General features: G+C 34.7%; 1 protein-coding gene across 1 annotated transcript in view; it reads right to left on the bottom strand.

Annotated features, from left to right (window-relative positions):
- The window catches only part of LOC133192042 (dynein axonemal heavy chain 8-like), a 229,870-nt gene that overhangs the window by 30,550 nt on the left and 177,509 nt on the right, over positions 1-21,811 (bottom strand). Inside the window, exons 64-73 of the mRNA XM_061327885.1 lie at positions 19,637-19,852; positions 19,408-19,545; positions 18,450-18,577; positions 15,894-16,062; positions 14,963-15,118; positions 14,546-14,701; positions 9,397-9,486; positions 6,558-6,650; positions 6,365-6,469; positions 4,323-4,461 (exon numbers count right to left, since the gene is read on the bottom strand). Coding sequence (XP_061183869.1) covers positions 4,323-4,461; positions 6,365-6,469; positions 6,558-6,650; positions 9,397-9,486; positions 14,546-14,701; positions 14,963-15,118; positions 15,894-16,062; positions 18,450-18,577; positions 19,408-19,545; positions 19,637-19,852 — 1,390 coding nt within the window. The remainder of the gene's footprint in view (positions 1-4,322; positions 4,462-6,364; positions 6,470-6,557; positions 6,651-9,396; positions 9,487-14,545; positions 14,702-14,962; positions 15,119-15,893; positions 16,063-18,449; positions 18,578-19,407; positions 19,546-19,636; positions 19,853-21,811) is intronic.

A 21,811-nucleotide genomic window follows, 5' to 3' on the forward strand; every position in this document is an offset into this window, starting at 1 on the left:
TCTTGGTAGAACACATTAATAGAGCCCTGCATGCCCAGCATCAGAACACTTGACCAAGTGGTCCAGAATTTCAAAAATCTGGTAAAAATACCCAAACTCTGTTTGCCTCCTAGATGCCTATAAGCAGAGAAGAAGATTTTCAAAGAAATAATGCATTTTCACTATAGCTTGAACACAGCCCTGCCCTAATTCCAGAACTCCTGACCCAGGGACCATGAAATTCACAATCTTGGAAGAGGCATAATTGCTCATTATAAGCATGCTCTTGTTTGATTCCTGAATACCCAAAAGAAGAGAAGAGAAGAAGATTTTCAAAGAAAAAATACACTTTCACTATATAATCAATAGCTCTCCCCAAACACCAGAACTCCTGACCCTGGGGCCATAATTTTCACATTTTTGAAAAAGGAACCCTTGTTCATCATAAACATGCAACTAGTTTGTCTGTTAAATACCCAGGGGCTGAGAAGAAGATTTTTAAAGAATTAATGCATTTTCACTACATGATCATTAGAGACCTATCCTAACTTTAGAAGCCTAACTCTAGAACCCTTGACCCTGGGGCCATAAATACTCACAATTTTGATAGAGGGCTCAATGACCATTACAATCATGCCAACAGTTTGACTGCTTGATGTCCAAGAGTAAAGAAGAGGATTTTTAAAGATAACACTAATTTTGATAGTTTTAGACCCACCCCTCAGGCCCTATGGAGGAAGGGACTACCAAATTCACAATTTTTGTACCCCTTAATTTACCTATTGATGCTATATGTCAAAATTTATGGAAATTGGTTCAGTGGTTCAAGAGAAAAAGCTGAAAATGTTCAAATGTTTAGTACCGACAACGAACAAAAACAGATAGCAATAGGTCACCTGTGTGACTCAGGTGACCTAAAAAATTTTATCTGCTCACTGATTTGTCATTTGTGTAGCAAGATCAAATAAACAATACTTGCAACATTGAATCTTTAAATATTTGCATTTCCTAATCAGAATAATTAGAAGAAGATGAAATAATGAACAGCAAAATAGTGTTGTTCAATATCTTATAAACTACAACTACAGACCCTAAAACGTGCTACTACACCTCAGAAACGAACCATACCGTTCCGTGCAAGAAGCGTACCGTACCGTGCAAGAAGCGTACCGCACCGTGCACAAAGCGAACCGTACCGTACACAAAACGAACCGTACCGTGCAAGAAGCGTACCGTACCATGCACAAAGCGAAACGTACCGTTCACAAAGCGTACCGTTCCGTGCAAGAAGCGTACCGTACCGTGCACAAAGCGAACTGTACCGTTCATGAATAATTTTTTAAATAATTATGCAAGCCACGCCCCGAAAGCATTCCGAATCTTGCAATGACCAAATACAGTAAGTAATTTTCTTTTTTATTTCTTTCGACACAGCGCCCGTTACAGAAGGATGGAAATAACTCTAGAGATTCAAAATATAATTATAAAGTACCATACATCTGGACTTACATCTGTTAATATAAGGAAACTACTCAAAACTAGTTACGACTTCAAAACAACTCGACAGAGTATGAGGCGATTCTTTATTCGCTATGCATGATCGGGTTGTGCTTGACTAACATTTTTTTTCCATATTAAATGCAGCATCGTAATATTTTCGTGTACAATTTATAATAAATAAAAGTGAATTAAATACTTTATCTTTTATTTCTATAGCTTTTATCTACCCTATTCTTGTCGCTATGGACGTTCTCGGAAACCAAGACACATTGAAAAATGCATTAAGATTCTGTGCTATTTTCAGAAACCAAGCCCTTAAAATCATTTTTTTTTATTCATGTAAGTAATAGTTTTAGGGAGATATGATTACAGATTTAGCAACAACAATAATAACAAAATTTCAATAACAAAAAAAAATTACGAACTAAATTCTCAATTTGAAAGCGGTCATGTTAAAATGTAAACGTCTCTCGATCACTAGAAAAAGATAAATAAAGGCGATGTATATATAAATAATTTGTGTTCGTTTACACTCTTCTGACCAACTCAAGATGTTATCGCCAATATAACATACTGTCAAAAAGTTTGATCGCCACATTTTCGCATGGAATTTTCAGTTTAATACACGTAATAAAACAAAAACAAATCATAGGCCTATATGTCAGAATTAATTTTTATTTAAAGCATTTTCCCATTTCATTTGCTTTACTCACTGAAACCTGCAGGTAAAATGTGTTACCTGGAATTTACACATAAAGCCCAGTTTAATATTTTTAAAAAAAAAATGCTTACTCCGTGCATGCGTGTTCAAGTTTTTTTTAAGAAACGCTGTACATTTCGTGCCATAGTCTCGTTATCTAGACTGACGTCTTTCTATGCTTTCGTTATTTACTCTAAAACATTTGAAAATTTTGATCAAGTATTGTCTTCACACGTGCACAGGTAAAAACTTGAGCTGTGTATATTGAACAGTATCTAATCCCGTTAGTCCAGATATGCCTACACTCACACGTGTATCAACAGTTTGCTGTCTCTTAAACAGTAAGTCTATAACAATGAACCAGTTTTAATCAGCATATATAAACAGAATTTCATGTGCAGTCAGCTTTTCTTCTAGATCTTCAATAAAAAAAGTTTGAGTTTGACAAGGAAACAAATGGGGGGGGGGGGGGGGTTAGCACCCGGCATGGGCATATTATTCATTTTCAAAGTTTTTGAGGACATGCATGGCTGCATATTATTTATTTTCAAGGTAATTGAAAACGGACTATTTATTTCTAACATTTTGACAATATTTATTTCGGAAATCTGTCTTTGCAGTCAGTATACATACATGTATATATTATATACATTTATACATTGTAGATGGAATTGTAGTTGTCTTAACCGTTTTCTTGATTGTAACTTCCCTTCAAAAACATTTTTACAAATATATGGAAAATTTATGTAAAAAGGAAAACAATTACGCGCACAAAAATAGAGTAATGTTTTGCACTAATTGTGTACACTTCTACCGATTTCATTTCAATGTATTTTTCCTAGCGAGCCAAACACCGAAGAAGTCTATGTAAAAAAAATTATAATTCCCCGCAAATAAAAATAATAACTTTTTTTTTATTGTTTGTTTGATCATTTGGTCAAGAGAAAAAAAATTGTTTGTTTTTTTTAAATGAAGCAACAGTGACAAGAACGTAAAAAGAATGGTAGACGAAAAGAAAACATGAGGGATTTATAAAATCAGTCTCATTTGTTTAAAAGTGTGATAAGTGAATATTTAAAATAATAATTATATTCAATTAGGAAAATTTAAAGGGAAAAAAACATATGTACGCTTATTCTTAAAAAAATACAGAAAGGCCTTTTATGGCGACGCAACCAAAATATTTTTTTTTTCATCCTTGTTATACAGTCTTTGTTGATATGTTCGATTCATTTCCGAGTTACTGAACCATAAGGCGATGGTGTACAAAATAAGATAATAAATAGAAAACTAAAATTATTTTATTTTAAAAATTGAAAGTAGTTCATACAGAAATTAAATTAAAAAAAGATACAGTTATTAAGACGACTAGTTACATGTAATAACGAAATGCACCTATAATAACAGTTTAAACTTAAAAACAACTTATTATAAATGCTTGCGACATCGTCCTTCCATTTATATAAAATAAAGAAATTATAATAAAGAAATAAACGACTTTATGAAGTAGCCAATCATAAACTAAAGCGTACAGGCTCTGCCCACTTAATTTACATACCGTTCACCAAAGCGTACCGTTCACAAAACGAACCGTTCCGTGCAAGAAGCGTACCGTACCGTGCACAAAGCGAACCGTACCGTACACAAAACGAACCGTACCGTGCAAGAAGCGTAACGTACCGTGCACAAAGCGAACCGTACCGTTCACAAAGCGTACCGTTCCGTGCAAGAAGCGTACCGTACCGTACACAAAACGAAACGAACCGAACCGTGCAAGTGGTGTAGTAGCACGTTTTAGGGTCTGTAATAAGAAATTTAGTGCATTAAAAATTTCATGCTATAAGTATATATGTTGTATATAATACTTGAAAATGAGAAATCTCTATTGAGACTGAAGACTACTTTTTTTTCAAATAAATTGTTGAAAATGTGCAACTAGACTTGAAACTATTTTTTTTAAAAAATCTACTTACATAATTATGTATCTTGTTTGTTAAAATTCTACTCTTGAAAGTTTGATTAAAATTGGACAAAAAAAGGTAGATCATTCTGAAAGAATTTCAAAGATTTCCCTAATTTAGTAACCATTCTACTTCAAATTCCTTTCAACATTTTCATGTTACATTGAAATTCATAAGAAAACCTGGTCTAAATTCTTCCCGAGCCTCGTTAATCTTGATTTCTGTTTCCGCTGCAACAGTTAACTTTTCACTGACTTCTGCAGCAGTAACTTTTGTTACTGACAACACTTCAATGAGAGACTCATCATCTACAAGGGATCCCTGTCAAAACATTCCACATACATATTAAACTGTAAACATTTTTCAATGTTTCAAGCTATAGATCTAGAAACTTTCATATCTATAGTTCTTCCAATCATAGATTATGATAAAAATTAAGTCAGTTGTGGTGTATTTAAGGTGCTCAATTATAAATATTCATTTCGATTAATGGTTGTTCTATTTTTATCAAAAGAGCCATTTTTGGAGATTCCGGCCATACTTTATCAATTTCCATAAACAGGCACTTGGTAATGGTGTATCAAGCTTTTTTTTCTGAACCAATATCAGGTGCTCCACATAATTATTTTCATAATATGAAAGTCTTTATACATGTATTTAGTATACCGTATAACGGGTATTTTCTGCAGTTGGAAATTTTTGTGATTTGACCACTGGAAGGTAGTAAATTAATTTCTGCGTTTTCAATTTCTGCAGTTGCATTATACAGCAAGAATTTATTTATGAGCAATGAACACCAAATTCTAATGATTTGGCAGGACACTGACATATTAACGTTTTATAAAATTAATTCATTTAAAGACATGTTGATCAAAGATGAGGCCAAATAAAAAAATATGTGTGGTTCCGGTTACCCGATCTTCCCTATTTTATACCCCCGACTCTAAACTTTTTTTGGCAATTTTCATATTTTTCCCGGAATTTCCCCGATTTCCATCAATGGCTCCAGTTTAAGTTTTAGTTTCAGCAATGACGGCCTCCTTGCAAAACATAGTGCAAGTGTTTAATAGTGTTAAATCAAAGCAAGCTAGCATGTAGGAGTCCCCTACCAATATTGACTAGTATATTATTACACCACATCTAAATGCCATTTGCAAAGCAGTGATAGGTATTATTTACAAAAAATTAAGAAAATCATTTTGTTAAAAAAAAAAAAAAATCCCTACCTACCTACCCTAATTTTTTTGAAAGTGTAACCAGAACCACACATATTTTTTTGTTTGGCCTGAGAGAACTGATACCAAGCCCTACTATCTTCTAATTTGTCTTCGTAAACTATTTTCAAAGGCTTTTTATTTCATATATCCATAGGGATCGTTCTTTTTTATGTATATAGAGTACAAAGTTACCTTAAACCAGGTTGATTGACATATGCACAACTCAACAGATTTGCATGTAAAAAATATCTGAATGAAGAAATAATTTGAGATTGCAGTTTTGCAGTACAGGAACAGCGTGCTAGACCGCTCGGCCTCTAGGTAAGTCAGAAAAACTTGCTTTTGTTTAAGAGTGTTTCCTTTACTGCTAGGAGACAGATTCTGTAGGTGGAGAGTTCAACAATGGGTTGGGCAAAAGTGGATATCCTTTTAAAAAGTGAATTTCTTTTGCTTTCTATATTAAAATTTCTTCACTTAGGGCAGTTATGTTAGATTACGAGTTGTTGTAAAATGTGCTTTAGTGTAGGGCGACACTGTGACAATTCCATCAGCATCAAAAGCAAGTTTTTTTCACTTGCCTAGATGAGCGAGCAGTCTAGCACACTGTTCCTGTACTGCTAGGAGACAGATTCTGCAGGTCGAGAGTTCAACCCTGGGTTGGGGCAGAAGTGGGTATCCTTATAAAAAGTTAATTTCTTTGTGCTTTCTTTATATACATATATATATATATATATATATATATATATATATATATATATATATATATATATATATATATATATATATATGAGTGTGTGTGTGTGTGTACTAGGACATTTTATGTAACAAGAGAGAAGACATCTTTCTGCTTAGAAAATTTCATGTTTCTATAGTTGATTTTAATTGATACAGGGCCCTAATTAAGAAACAGAGCTCTACTAAATGAAAAGAAGAAAGGACCAAGACTCTATTCCCAGATAAATTTGGTTTTCGTAATTAAAGGTGTCTCTGTGAAGAAAAAAAAATACCTTTGTACTTGTCAATTTGTATAACAAGTTATCCTCCAACTCTTGCATTTTTCTTTTGTTTGAATTGACATCTAGCATTAATTTTGCTCTGTCAGCTTCCAGTTCCTGTTGGGAAAAAATACAATTATCATCTCTGCTTAAAATAAAGAAAGCATCTTAAGAGAATATTTATTGTGTATGAAATAATACTCACGTTCTTTTCTTTCAGAATAACAAGCCCTAAAAGTTGATCCTCCAATCCTTTCATTGTGACAGTAAAGTCTATAATTGATGTCCGAGCACTCACCTGGAAAAAGGAATAATGACTTACAACAAATAAACACTTAAAATCACTAATTTGAAAATGAAAATGCACCAATTTCTAGCAACATACATGTTTTTAATAAATGTATGCAAATATATTCACTCCTTTTCATTTATGATCAGAAATCACTGATTTGTTCAAAATTACCAAAAATTATATGAATATCTCTATTACAGAAGATTTTATTGAAAAATAATCATTCAAACAGCTTTCTCAAAAATTGCAGCAGTAATTGTAGTGCAAGTACTGTAGCAGACCTGTTTACCCATATTGTTGTCTCTCAGTATATTTTATTAGATTTGTCAGCGAGATTTGGCATTTGCCAGTAAGGTTTCACTTTCCATCGATTTTTACATATATTAATTGAGACAACTACATTTCCAATTACCATTGCCGTCATTTTTTAAATCACTGCATTTTGGCAACCCGACATCACTTAATTGTTTGAAATCTTTCTCTTTTTACAGTGATTAAAAAGTGTTAAACTGAGACAGATCATAACGAAAACTAACTGCTAAAATCCAAACGAACGGATTTCCGATTTCTATATTTTCATAATAGCAAAACGTTAGATCTATTTTGGACTCAAAATCCGAACAAAATCTTAAGAGTAGACAGGTCTGCTGTAGACATAATTTTTTTTACTGCCTGGGACTAATTCAAGTGAGATAGGCGGTCATAAAATTTTCCGTAGAAATTTTTCATAGTGCTCTTAAAATGCATTAAGGCCATGCAATGACAATCCAAGAAATCAGTGTAATGTTCTAGCTGTGGATTAAACAGAAATTGTGATTCTGCAGAATTATGACCCATGAAAAGTTGTTTACATCACTGTAAATGACTTAATGTACTTTTTTTCCACGTGGTCAAATTCTGCGAAATCAAAATTTCTGTTCAATACGCAGATAGAAAATTATGTAGATTTCTTACATTGTTACTATATGCTTTAAATGTACTTATATAAGTAATTCCGCAGAAAATTTGCGACTGCGTACAAAGCGCAAGTTAATACCATGTGGAAAAAATGCTTGCATAGTATTCAGAATTTATGTAAGTTTTACGTAAAATGTGACATTTTACAAACAAGAGGCCCAAGGGCCTTGAATTGCTCTTCTGTTAAACTGTACAACCTATCACTTCTATTTGAAGCCTCTAAGTATCCTGTATACATGTATTTAGATAAAGTCTTGAAATTCCAAAGGTAGGTCATCATGACCTACGTTTTAGATGAAACACTCTAAGAACCCAAGATGATTCTAAGCCAATTAGTACCTGAGAGTAGGTCATGGTGACCTTCTTATCACTTCTCTGAGGACACAAAATACATCAACTAAGTTTGATGATTCTAAGCCAATTAATACCTAAAATATTTTTAAAATTATAACCATAAAATTTCAAAAGTAGGTCAAAGTGACCTACTTTTCAGATGACATACTTTGAGGACCCATGATGCATCGACTGACTAAGTTTGATGATTCTAAGCCAATAAGTACCTGATATATTTAAATAAAGCCAAAAAATTTCAAAAGTAGGTCACAGTGACCTACATTTCAGTCAACTTACTTCAAGGACCCAAGTTGCATCAACTGACAAAGTTTGATGATTCTAAGCTAATTAGTACCCGAAATATTTCATTATAGTCATATAAATTGAAAAGTAGGTCACGGTGACCTACTTTTCAGTAGACGTACTCCAAAGACTCAAGATGCATCAACTGACAAAGTCTGATGATTCTAAGCCAATTAGTACCTGAATTATTAAATACAGCCATAAATTTCAAAAGTAGGTCAAGATGATCTACTTTTCAGTTGTCGTACTCCAAGGACCCAAGATGCATCAACTGACAAAGTTTGATGATCCTAAGCCAATTAGTATCTGAAAATATTTAATTAAAGCCATAAATTTTCAAAAGTAGGTCACGGTAACCTACTTTTTGGTCGACTTACTCCGAAGACCCAAGATGCATCAACTGACAAAGTTTGGCCCCAAGATGCATTCTAAACCTCTCAGTATTCGAATTAATGACCTTAGCTGTTTTGAAAAAGATTAGCCATAAAATTCAAAAAGTAGGTCAAGGTGACCTAATTTTTAGTTGGCATACTCTGAGGACCCAAGATGCATCAACTGACAAAGTTTGATGATCATAGGCCTTAAATTGTTCAAAATATGCCTCTAAATCATTTTGAAAAAGAATGGCCGCAAAATTTAAAAAGTACGTCACCGTGACCTACTTCTGAGTCAACATGATATGAGGTCCTTAGATGCATCAACTGACAAGATTTGATGATCCTAGTCCTTACAGTAAGCAAAATATCAACATTTTAATAAAATGTAATTTTTGGTCAACTTTGAAGTGACCTTGAGACCACGCCCTTTGCCCCAGGGTGATCCCTTGAACAATTTTTAATCTACAACATATCCTCATCCTTTTGTGTAAGTTTGGTGATAATCTGCCCAGTGGTTCTTGAGAAGATTTTTTAACAACCAGTACTTTTGTTTCTATTTTCCTAATTATCTCCCCTTGTTTAAGAGTCACAATCCTAGTTTTAAATGGGAGCCCTTGGGCCAAGGATACCCTGTGACAAATTTGACAATAATTGGCCAAGGGGTTCTTGAGTTATGGCCCATATTCTAAAAAGTTTACGCACACCGCACAAATGGCCATGTAGCATTAGCCCTTTGAGCCTTTGGCTCAGAAGAGCTAATAAGCCTCTGAAATGAATCTTACTTCTGGAGTATAGGCTGGATTTGCCAACTTTGTTGTCATGTACAGGTAAAATCCTTTCATTATGTCACATTCTTTGTCACCAACTTTGACCTATCAGATTAAGACAAAACAGATTATAAGCAATGTGAACCGTATGGCAATGAGAGACTAATCACTAATTAAAATCCACTCGTGGTTTTCTTTTGTTTGAGGGCTCAATTATTTCTCAGGAATGGAAAGTTTCAAATCACACTGAGAACAAAAGTTTTTATATTATGTACAAGATCATCCTCCCATACCACTTGGTGCTATGCTTGTTACGACTTTGAATTAAACATGGTGAACCTTGTACCCTCACCATGCAAGTCGAGCACTTTCCACACCAAGCTACAGAGTCTGATGTCAACAGATTTGATACCCCCCTCCTGCCAAAAAAAGGAGGCCCAAGGGCCTGAACAGTCACCTTAATATAATGCAACACTGTGAAGGATCCATACAAGTACAAAATAAAATAAAAACTGATAGATGAAGATATGTTACCTATTAGCAAGAGAAATAGGATGATCAAGGATCAACAAAATAGTAAGTCTAGTACTCAGTTACAAATCATAAAGTAGATCTATTTACTTGCCAGTGCTAATACACTCCCAATGGTGACTATCACCATACAGACTAAACAAAACTATATTGCTTGAGCACTTGTAATAAACCAATTCTCTCTCACATTGGCTTCTCTATGTCTTTGCAGAACATTTTAAGTACAAAGATAAGGTATTTTTGTCTCAATTTTATTTCATACCTATTATTTAAAAGTCTACCGGTCATTAAATCTTTGAAAGTACTTTTTGTATCATACATAAAAAATTCTTGTATAATTGTTTTATTCAATGGACCTATCAGATACATTTTTTACGGTGATTAATTTTCACAAGTGAATAGCAAATGAGAATAATTTCAATCAGTTGAGTACAAAATTCACTGTATCACAAGATCAGTAGAGTCCTGTCCAGCACCAAAAGAGCCCAATCCAGTGGTCCAAAATTTCACAAATCTGGTAAAAATACCCTTGCTCATTACAATTCTGTACTCTGTTTCTCTCCCAGATGTCCAGGAACACAGAAGAGGATTTTTGAAACAATGCATTTTCTCTATATTATCAATAGAGTCCCTAACACCAAGACCCCTGTCCCAGGGGCCATGAATTTCACAATTTAAAAGAGGCACTCTTGCTCATCAAAACTGTGCACTTACTTTATCTACCAATAAGAAGCCCTTGGGCCACAATGCTCACCTGAGTAACTTCGGGTCTGCTTGTTCTTCACCAGATTTCCCCCTGGTAATATTCATTGTGGCTCCACACTGGGGCCATGATTTAGAATCTACCCTACCCCAGGAAGCTTCCACATAAGTTTCATTTTTCTGGCCCTAATATAAGATTTTTAAGATGATTTTTAAATATTTCTCCTGTATGTTTCAATGTAAAACTTGGATTCCCTATCGTGACCTGACCCTACCCCGGGGGACCAGGATTTGAACAATTTAGAATCTACAGTACCCCAGTATGCTTCCACATAAGTTTCAACTTTTCTGGCCAAGTGGCTCTTGAGAAGAAGAATTGTAAAGATTTTTCCTATATATTTCAATGTAAAACTTGGATTCCCAATTGTGACCCCACCCTATCCCTAGGAATAATGATTTGAACGATTTAGAATCTACACTACCCCAGGATGCTTCCACATAAGTTTCAGCTTTTCTGGCCTAGTGGTTCTGGAGAAGATTTTTTAATGACCCCTCCCTTTTTGTGTCTTTTCTTGATTATCTCCCTTGTAAGGGGGCTTGGCCCTTCATTTTAACAATTTATATTTCCCTTCTGACACCTAAGGATGCTTTGTACCAACTTTGGTTAAAATTGGCCCAGTGGTTCTTGAGAAGAAGATGAAAAATGTGAAAAGTTTACAGACAGACAGACCGACAACAGGTGATCATCAAGAAAAGCTCACTTGAGCTTTCAGCTCAGGTGAGCTAAAAACCTAGGAGCAGAGAGGATTTTCAAAGAATCAATGCATTTTCACTATTTGATCAATAGACCCACACCCATCTCCAGAACCCCTGACCTTAGGGCCATGAATTTCACAATTTGCACTCCAAATAAATGTTTGATGGTAGTGTGCATCCCATATACAATATCCTAACAAGTTTGGTCCAGGCAGGATCTAAATAATATTTAACAAGAGGCCCATGGGCCACAGCGCTCACCTGAGTAACTTTGGTCTTGCTGTTTTTCACCTGATTTCTCCCCCCCCCCCCCCCCCCCCCCCCCGTAGTACTAATTGTGGCCCCGCCCTATCCCCAGGGGTCATGATTTGAACAATTGGAATCTACACTATCAGGATGCTTCCAAGTAAGTTTCAGCTTATCTGGCCCAGTGGTTCTTGAGAAGAAGATTTTTAAAGATTTTTCCTATATATTTCAATGTAAAACTTGGATTTCCTATTGTGGCCCCGCCCTACCCCCGGGGGTCATGATTTGAACAATTTAGAATCTACACTACCCCAGCATGCTTCCACATAAGTTTCAGCTTTTCAGGCCAAGTGGTTCTTGAGAAGAAGATTTTTAAAGATTTTTCCTATATATTTCAATGTAAAACTTGGATTCCCTATTGTGGCCCCGCCCTACCCCCGGGGGTCATGATTTGAACAATTTAGAATCTACACTACCCCAGCATGCTTCCAAGTAAGTTTCAGCTTTTCTGGCCCAGTGGTTCTTGAGAAGAAGATTTTTAAAGATTTTTACTACATATTTCAATGTAAAACTTGGATTCCCTATTGTGGCCCCGCCCTACCCCTGGGGGTCATGATTTGAACAATTTAGAATCTTCACTACCTTAGGATGCTTCCAGATAAGTTTCAGCTTTTCTGGCCCAGTGGTTCTTGAGAAGAAGATTTTTTAATGACCCCACCTAATTTTTGTATTTTCTTGATTATCTCCCCTTTGAAGGGGACTTTGCCCTTCATTTTTACAATTTAAACTCCCCTTTACCCAAGGTTGCTTTGTACCAAGTTTGGTTAAAATTGGCCCAGTGGTTCTTGAGAAGAAGTCAAAAATGTGAAAAGTTTACAGACGGACGGACAGACGGACGGATGGATGACGGACAACAGGTGATCAGAAAAGCTCACTTGAGCTTTCAGCTCAGGTGAGCTAAAAATGGACCTGCACCAAAAAAATTTAACAGTTAAAACACTCTGAAAATATAGGTCAGATTCAGCTTCAAAAGCATATCTGGTAGTCTGCAGCCACAGTATCAAGCATACTCAAATCAAGTTCAGTTACCATAAGGCTTATATTTACTTGGTATGGACCAGTTTAAACTATAACCCTTTCATACACCTGGAAAATAAAAGTCAAATCAAGCATCTGAAGTAAGTCTATAGTGTATATCCCTTGATGAATCATAAATGAAGTTTGGTCACTATATACCAAACTTATCATTACTTGGGAAGGAACCTTCTTCAGTAAATTCAGATCCAGCATTCAAAACAATTCTTGTAGTGTGCATTACAATGAAACTGCTTCAAAAACATGAACTTGCATACTCATCTAGAAAATGTAGGTCAAAAACAGTCCTAGTAATGTGCATCCCTAGATGATCCATGCAGGTTAGGTCCCGGTAGTGCTTGAAGCTTTTCACTCATCCAGGAAATCGCATTTAGTTTGTTCGCTTAATACCTGGGAGGATTTTTTTTTTAAAAAAAAGAAATGATGCATTTTCACTATATAATCAACAAGCATTCTGAGAGTATTGCATTAGCAATACTAGTCCCCTTCTCACCAAAAATCAATGAAGCGGAATGAAATGCAAACTTGATCTGTAACTCATCAAGATACACTCACATACCAAAAATCAGCTCAATATCTGCAAGCGTTTAGGAAAAAAGTGCGGAAAACCAAGTGGGACAGACTGACAGACAGACGGACGGACAGACTCAGAGGAAACCTATAGTCCCCTCCGGTTTCACCGGTAGGGGACTAATAAAGCCTCATTGTATATTCTAATCATGGCAACAATTTGACTGCTTGATGTCCAGGAGTAAAGAGAAAGATTTTTGAAAATTGTATTAATTTGAATGGTTTTGGCCCCACCCCTCAGGCCAGGGAACATAAAATTAAACTTTTTCCCCCTTTGCCCAAACTCTAACATAAAATTTGTTGAAATTGGTTTTGCAGTCCCAGAGAAGAAGCTGAAAATGTTCAAAAGTTTACGATTGAAGAACGAGGGACAGATGACAACAGATTGCAAAAGGTCACCTGAATAACTCAGGTGACCTAAAACCTTAAACTGTTCAATATTTTGGTTTATTATACCTCCATTAAGAATACTCAAATTTGACTGGCTTGTTAGAAGGCTTTTAAACTCAATAATGACTCCAAAAGTACCGTTTACAGCAATAATGACCTAGGAATCATTGCACGTTGGGTATAATGACCGGTCAGTAAAAATAATGACCACTAAAAATGACCTGTTAATCCAAATTCCATTCGAATTAAAAAAAAATCATGCATACAGTAACGATTGTACATTACAAAAATGCAGTTATAAAATATGTATAGTATTTTTAGGACAGAACACTATTGGCCTTTAGTTGTGTCATAACTTTTGTTGTTTTCATTGAAACTCTCGTTACAATGTTAAATTCGATGAATGCAGACTCGGCTCTCTTGTACAGTAAAAGTCTACACCAGATTGTCATTGTACTCTGGAATGGTATTTGTGAATTTATAAAAAAGCATGTTTATAATTACTGACAATCACTGAGTGTTTTAATAAATCGGCGATGCAAAAACTTACAAGACTTGCAGGTGAAAAGTAAACAACTTCACTAGCGAATCGCGATGGAACACTGATAATAACAGTCCATAGTTCTAATTCACAATTGATTTAGTAATTAAGGCTTCGGTCAGGTCAGGTCACCTCGTGGGCCAGGTTTCGGGTTCTTATTTCACCATGTTGACCTCATAAGGGGTAATTAATTGTATACTAATAGTGATTTTTATTTAAATCATATAAACATTAATCCATCCCATGCATTTACTTGAAACTCAATACCAAACTCAACTATATCTTGAAAACCTTTTCAAATTAAAAAATCATGCTTAAAAGCAATGATCCTACCTTATATGTTGAACCAGATTTAATAAAATTCTTTTCCAACACATTGTCCAAAGCTGGATCTAGTTCTTCCTCAATATCCTCAATCAGAAGTGGACGTCCAAGTGACAGAGAATCTTCCAAATGAGTTCGAAAATATTTGTGATTCAGGGAAGTGACCTATCATCAAGGTAAATGAATAAAGTCTGTGAAATTAAAATGTTTAAACAAGAGAATGTTTTTGTTTTTGTTTATAATTTTTAAGTGCTCTACTTAACAGAGCATCTTTACAGTTGACTTAAACAAAGTTCCTAATGTTTAGTATGAGATGTAATAGAAAAGAGATACTTATTTGTAATGTTTTGACAATATCCATCTCATGTAGGTATTTATAACAAAGATCACAAGTCTTTTATGCATTTGTCTGAAATACTGACTTACCTGCAGATCATGATCTTTTTCTCGATTTTTTATCCAGGATTTGCCTTGACCTTGAGGATCCACAAGTAATGGGAACCTTGTAGCTTTTGTTGTAATTATACCATTTTGAATAGAAAGTTCATCATTTGGTAGTCCTTGAATATTCCATTCACCAATCTTTAGGGGAAAAAAAAATCACTCAAGTGTAATGTTGCCTTCTCCATGAAGAAAAACTTGCTGCATCTCTACAGGTAATGGGCAAAAATAACGATGAATATAAATGAACTACAATGCTTGTAGTTTTGAAAAGCAGAAATGCTATGAATATTATGAGGAAGTTTTCATATAAATTTCATCTTTTCTAGTCCAGCTAGTGGTTCTTGAGAAGATGATTTTTAAAAGATGCCACCAAATTTTCACAAATTCTTAAGTTATCTCCCCTGGAAAGAGGACGTACGTGGCTCTTCATATTAAAAACTTGAACCCCCCTTCAGCAAAGGATACTCAAGCTTAATTTAGTTGAAAATGGCCCATTAATTCTGGAGGAGAAGATGAAATTGTGAAAAATTAATGACAGACAACAGACAAATCAGAAAAGTTCACTTGAGCCTTTAGCTCAGGTAAGCTAAAAAATACTTTCAAAAAATATTTAGCAACTATCAATTTTAAAAAAATTTCCAGGTCACTGACTTGCTGCCTTTTATCAACTATTTTTTGATAGTAGTGACTATTGTACAGAAAGACAGATAGACGGACAGCTAGACAGACGGACACCCCCATTACTATACATATAGAAAAAGGGGGGGGGGGATAATAATGAAAGAACTACAAATGAAGTAATGTTTACAAGGACCAATAATTGAATTATAGCCAGACACATTAACAGTGCACAACCTCCTCTGGTCCTCTACTAATATATCTAACATATTTAATAACTAAATATATAACTTGCTGTAGCATTGTCCACCAGCATAGATATTAAATTCAAGTCATTGGTGAATGGTATTCTTCTTTGGTACAATTCTTTTTGCCAGTTCTCAATCAGTTTATTCCTGAATTCCTGGTTGAAGGGTCCCGAGTAGGATAAAAAGCCAGTGCATAGCAAAATGTCTCCAACAAGTCTGTAAAATACCAAGATACAGAAAGATAGTGTACATTATGTACAATGGCATTTTGACCGAGTGAAAACTTACTGATACATGCAAATGTAAGAAAGAGCAAATCTCTGTTGTGGCTGCGGAGTATCACTCATTCATAGGAGTGAAACGGTTCACCGCGGTATCGATTCACCGCGGTATTTTTTCTCGGTTTGATACACGGTGCAAAATCTCTAATTTTCGGTTCGGTTCATTTTTCAGTCGGGATCGTTATTCAGTCGGGTTTGGCATAAGGTAAACACGTTAATCAGTATAAATAAGTATAGAAAACGTAAATTTTTGATGACTGATAGCTTGTGAAATAATTTTTGACAGTCAAATAATTTTAATCAATTTCTTCTAGTCAATTTGCAAATAAAATTCGTAAAATATGTGACTAGATTTAGAAAAAGAAAGCATAAAACAACGTTGAATTTGTTTCCTGCTATCAAAATGTATCGTATCGAAAATAACCGAACCGAGACAAAATTATACAATACGTATCGAACCGAGAAGGAGGTGTATCGTTTCACCCCTACTCATTAATCTTTGCCTTAAATCATAATCCAGCAATTAACACTTAATATCTTTGAAAATTCAAGATACAGACATTTTCAAAATAAGCTGCATTTTTGATTCTAGAAATTTGTTTAACCTAATTTATATAGTTTCAGGTGTTTAAACCATAAGTAAATCAATGAACCAGCATCATTTTAGATATATCTCAAGCCCCCTTTAGGGATTGAGTAAAAAGTTTTTAGACCAACAAAATTGTGGCTCTGTTTTCGATTTCTGTATAAATTAATCTTTGTCCCCTTACTGTGACCACAACTTAATTCCTGGGGCCTTACTTTAAACAAACTATATATATATATATACATTTTCCTATGTAAGACTTTGATCCCTATTGTCATCCTTGTCCCAGGAGCCATGAATTGAACAAATAACATCTACACAACATAAGGATGCTGAACTATTGATTTTTTACTATATACCGTCAAAGGACATAATTATTCTCCACCTCTGCCCAAATTGCGTCACTTTTTTTCACATGTTCGCTAAAGTAGGGCTGAGCGCTATTATTAGACAAAAGATTTTCCCTTTCTATTTTTATCTTTGTGTTGTGATGCTAAAATTGATGACGTATACACAGTATTTTTGTTGTCTGCTGTATTTTTTCTCAATAAATTTATATAAAACAACATGGGTCAGGAGGGAAAAGAATTAGATAAGTCCATCTGCAGTATGACTGTAAATGCGCATAGAAAGAATAGAAATACATCAGAATTGGAGAGAATATTAGGAATCTCTAGGTCTACAATATCTAGCATTGTGAAAAAGTTTGTTGAAACGAGACAGGTAGAAAATCGACGAGGATGGGAAAGGAAGGAAGGGATTAGATAGATATAAAAACAAACTGTGTATAAAAGGAATAGGACTTTAAATAATGTAGGTAACATAAATCAGGGTTTTCCCTAAGGGTTCCTCCCTTAACAGGGGATTAAGGGGGAATACCAGAATAACTGGAGGATTACGTCATTAAAGGTGGGGAAATTCCCCAGTCCCGGGGACTTAGGGACAACCCTGTAAATGCAAGAAAATGTATTGATATATTAGACAACAACCTTTGGCCTGTTTAAGCCAGACATTTTCTAGACAACCAGTATGATATATGAACGACACTGCTCCTGTTCATAGAGCAAATTTAGTAAAAAATACATTGCCAATAAAACATAATTACAACATCATGGCTTGCCCAGTCTCCTGACCTCAATATTATCAAGAACAATTGATTACTATAAAAAAGAACACTATAAACCCATGCCGAATTCATTAACACGAAAAATCAGTTTACGGCAGAAATTCGGACTGCTTGGGAAAATGTATCTACCTCCTACACTGAGGACCTGTATAAAACAATACCTAACAGATTAATGGAAGCATTAAATATGAAAGGCAATTAACAAAGTATTGAGGTAAGATTGTTAATTGTTTGACAGATCCTAAATATCAAGGTGTGCAATGTAAAAAGTATAATGGCCATTTTGAAGTGGCGAATAATTACGTCTTGACAGTATATATTTTTTTGGTCCTGCAGCTTTAGAAAAAGTTTTAAAAATTTTTTCCATGTCAAAAAGTTTACAGACAATATATCCTGACACTATAGATATACTTTGATCAAAGAGCTCTTGGCTCGGATGAGCTAAAAATACACTTTGAATCCACTGTCCAGAACTGTCATGGGATTTAGACTACGAAATTAATTTTTTCCCCTTTATCCAAGAACTATATAATAGTAATAATAATTTATTTATTTTAGTGACTTGTTTAATACTTATAATACTGTTGAAATGTTCTATTTTATGCTGTACCTATCAATTTGGGACTTAAACTGTTTGCTTTGCTGTGTCCATCGTATCTTTTCCCCTCCAAGACCTCCAATTAAAGCAGAAGCAGCCATCATTCTCCTTCTGCAGGACTCTGCATCATCTAACAAAGCCTTCACAAAGAAATGTTATTACAATAATACAGTGTATTGACAGCAACTTCTTTTTAGGTACGTAAAAGCCAAATCTAAGATCTGTGAATTAGGAGTGTTCAATAAATGATAGTATTCATCAATTGTAATATATGTATGTACAGTTTGCCCTAGATTTCTCAACATGTCACTTATGTTTGAAAATAAGCCTATCAAACAGGTAAATTGGACTGATTGCATAAACAACAAACAGAAGAAAAATGTGGGTGTAGAAGTAACAAAATTATGAAGGATAAGGACTTTTTAAGTACTTAACAATTTTAAAAGAAGTCCATGAATCCACTCTGAAGCTTTTTTATTGAGAAAAATGAAAGCAGCAAGTTTGAAAGCCTTTCAAAACAAGAACTGAATAACAATTTCCAACATTTCTTTGTTTTAAACAGATACTTGGTATAATAATTGGTATAATAATTGGGCATGTTTTGAAGGGTAATAGATGAATCTGACACAACTCGGAAAGCCATTGTCAACTTCCACTGGAACATTAGTTGAAAATAAGTTTTCTCTCAGTGTGTCAATTTCACCTGTTACACTCCAAAACATGCACTGTTTATATAGGAACATTACACACTGTCACCAAAGGATATTCTGAAGCAAATTCAGTTGAAAACGGACCCATATTTCATGAGAACTTGAAAATGTTCAATAGTTTAAGGACCATACATAATAGTTATCAAATTGACAAAATTGCTGGAAAAAAGTCATCTGAATGACTCAAGTGATCTAAAAAACTGTTGCAGTTACAGACCATGACGTAGTGTATAATAAAAAAAATTACAAAAAATCTGCACCTGTTTCTCTGCCATTGCTGCATCATACAGTGCTTGCACTTTGTCAAGTTCTGCTTGTTTTTCATCCAGCTGTGCTTGGGCCCCATCAAGTTCTTTAGATGCTATTTGATATCTTGCTGCTTGTTTTGCTAAATTTGCCTATAGTAAAAACTTGAAACTTAGAGATCAAATTCTATTTGAAACTATGTGATAAAGTTCTAAAAATAAAACTATGATTCTATATATGTACCTTTAGAGGCAAAACCTCTTTATTTATTCCATAGAAAAATGCCATAGCTGTAGACCAAGACAACAATCCAGCCACACTTCCACAGACTTTTTTGGCAGATTCAAAGTTATAGTCTTCCATTGTCAGGTAAGGCTGCAGAAGCTCAACAGTTTCCTCATTTATTGTATCCTTAGGAAAGGTTTGTAATGAGTTCAAAAATCCAGAACCACTCATCAGCTACAAAAAAAGGAAAAGTTTTCAGAGGTTTTGCAAATTAGCAAAAAATTTTTACAGACAACATTGTTACAAAAATTTACTCCATATTTACATTTAATGGACATATGTACTTGTATTCCTGATATAAAGATGTCATCCATTTACAGCAAGGTAAAGAAATTATTGAACTAAAGAAATACTGTACTAAAATGTGTGATAAATGTTTTCCTATTTCAACATTAAATTATTTTCTCCCTACATGCACACAAAAGGCCCTTGATTGTCAATATGTATCATGAATAGTTAAGGACATTGGCAAGGTTCCTGGTTATCGTATAGAATTTTTCAAGAACTCTTGAGTAGGTTTAAATGTACTAAATAGGCTATATTCTGGACCTTTTAACCTACCAATCCAACCTTCTTTTTTAGATTTTGTGAAATCGATGTTTTTACACTTCTCAATGCATTTCCTATGTAAAATGTTGATAAAAGGGACCTACATAATTTTTCACCATAATATTTTTCCAAAACCCACTTATTTCATACAGTTTTTGTATTATATACATTATTGTATCTTCATTTCCTATGACTTCTAGAAATTATGGCTAAAAATTATATATCGGAACAAAACATGGATATACCGGCACCGATCATTATTTCTGAGTTGCTTCCCTTAACAGCTAAAATTGATCAAGAGACTGGTTGATTGTTTTTATCATGTAGTTGACTTAATTGATTGAAACACATTGTAACAAAAATATTGGCATTGTTTTATTTTTTATTCGTAGTTACTAAATACTGCTTCCTTCACACGACCTAGCTAAGAACTGTTCTCAGTCGGCCTACCTTTCAGCATATGTCACATATTTGCCCTTCCCAGCATATTGAGCACAACTATCGTAAATGACGACCTATTGGCTCTTTGTCCCTGAATACAATGTACAACAAAGCCATTTCTACTTTTCTTTCTTGCTGTATAGATGATTCTACCCGTTGAAGGAAGTAATCGTGCTTTTGTTTACCTCTGTAACATACGCTTTATTGGTTTCCACCGCTTAGAGAATTCTACACGGGAGATCACTCTCAATCACTATGTTATAAGTGAAAAAACCCATGTATTAAACCTTCTTTCTCCGGAAAACCTTGACTTGCCAATGTCCTTAAGCACACTCTCTCAACTTAATACATGTGATCTTTATTTCAGATACAAGCTCAACAGCTTGACCTTTTGCTAAAGTGGGTACTCAGTACCCACTTTCGGTGGGCACTCAGTACCCACTTTTTTTCAAGTGGGTACTGAGTGCCCACCGCCTATTTTGACCGGGTTAGGGGGGTCCCAGGTGGCAACTCGGGGTGTGGGGCAGTAGTACTCCACCAGGGGAACATTTTGGGGTACTTTCGGAAACTCTGTCCCCACCCCTCCGGACGGGAGAGGGGGTCCAGAGTGAAAATCCGGGAATTTTCAAAGTCGTTATTTCGTAATGTGTGAGGTGTCCTTTGATTCGTATTGACGAGTAGATTACAGATATCTAATTTTTTTTCCGGTTGGACATCCGGTTCGTCCGGAAGTCGGGTATGAAAGTCCGGAATTTTCGTACGCCGAGTGAAAAATACAGGTTTTTCGACTATAAATCTTTTATTTATAGAGCTAGGTAAAAGTTTTTTATATCATTTTCTTCGTCTCAGTGAGACGAAGAATTATATCTAATCAGATTTATTGTAACTTAAAAAATAAAAATTTTATGGACTTATTTAATGTAATTTTGGACTTAGAAATTTTTCACGCGTTTGAAAAACATACTCATAAGGGTATAAATTTTTTATTTATAGAGCTAGGTAAAACTTTTTTATATCATTTTCTTCGTCTCATTGAGACAAAGAATTATATCTAATCAGATTTATTTTATCTTGAAAAATAAAAAAGTTAGCTCCAAAAAACCTTTAAAATTAAGGTCAATCTTAAAAGTGGGTATTCAATAC

The sequence above is a fragment of the Saccostrea echinata genome, unplaced genomic scaffold, assembly GCF_033153115.1.
Source record: "Saccostrea echinata isolate AGI-Se365-2 ecotype Australia unplaced genomic scaffold, CSIRO_AGI_Sech_v1 ptg000025l, whole genome shotgun sequence".
Taxonomy (NCBI): Eukaryota; Metazoa; Mollusca; class Bivalvia; order Ostreida; family Ostreidae; genus Saccostrea; species Saccostrea echinata.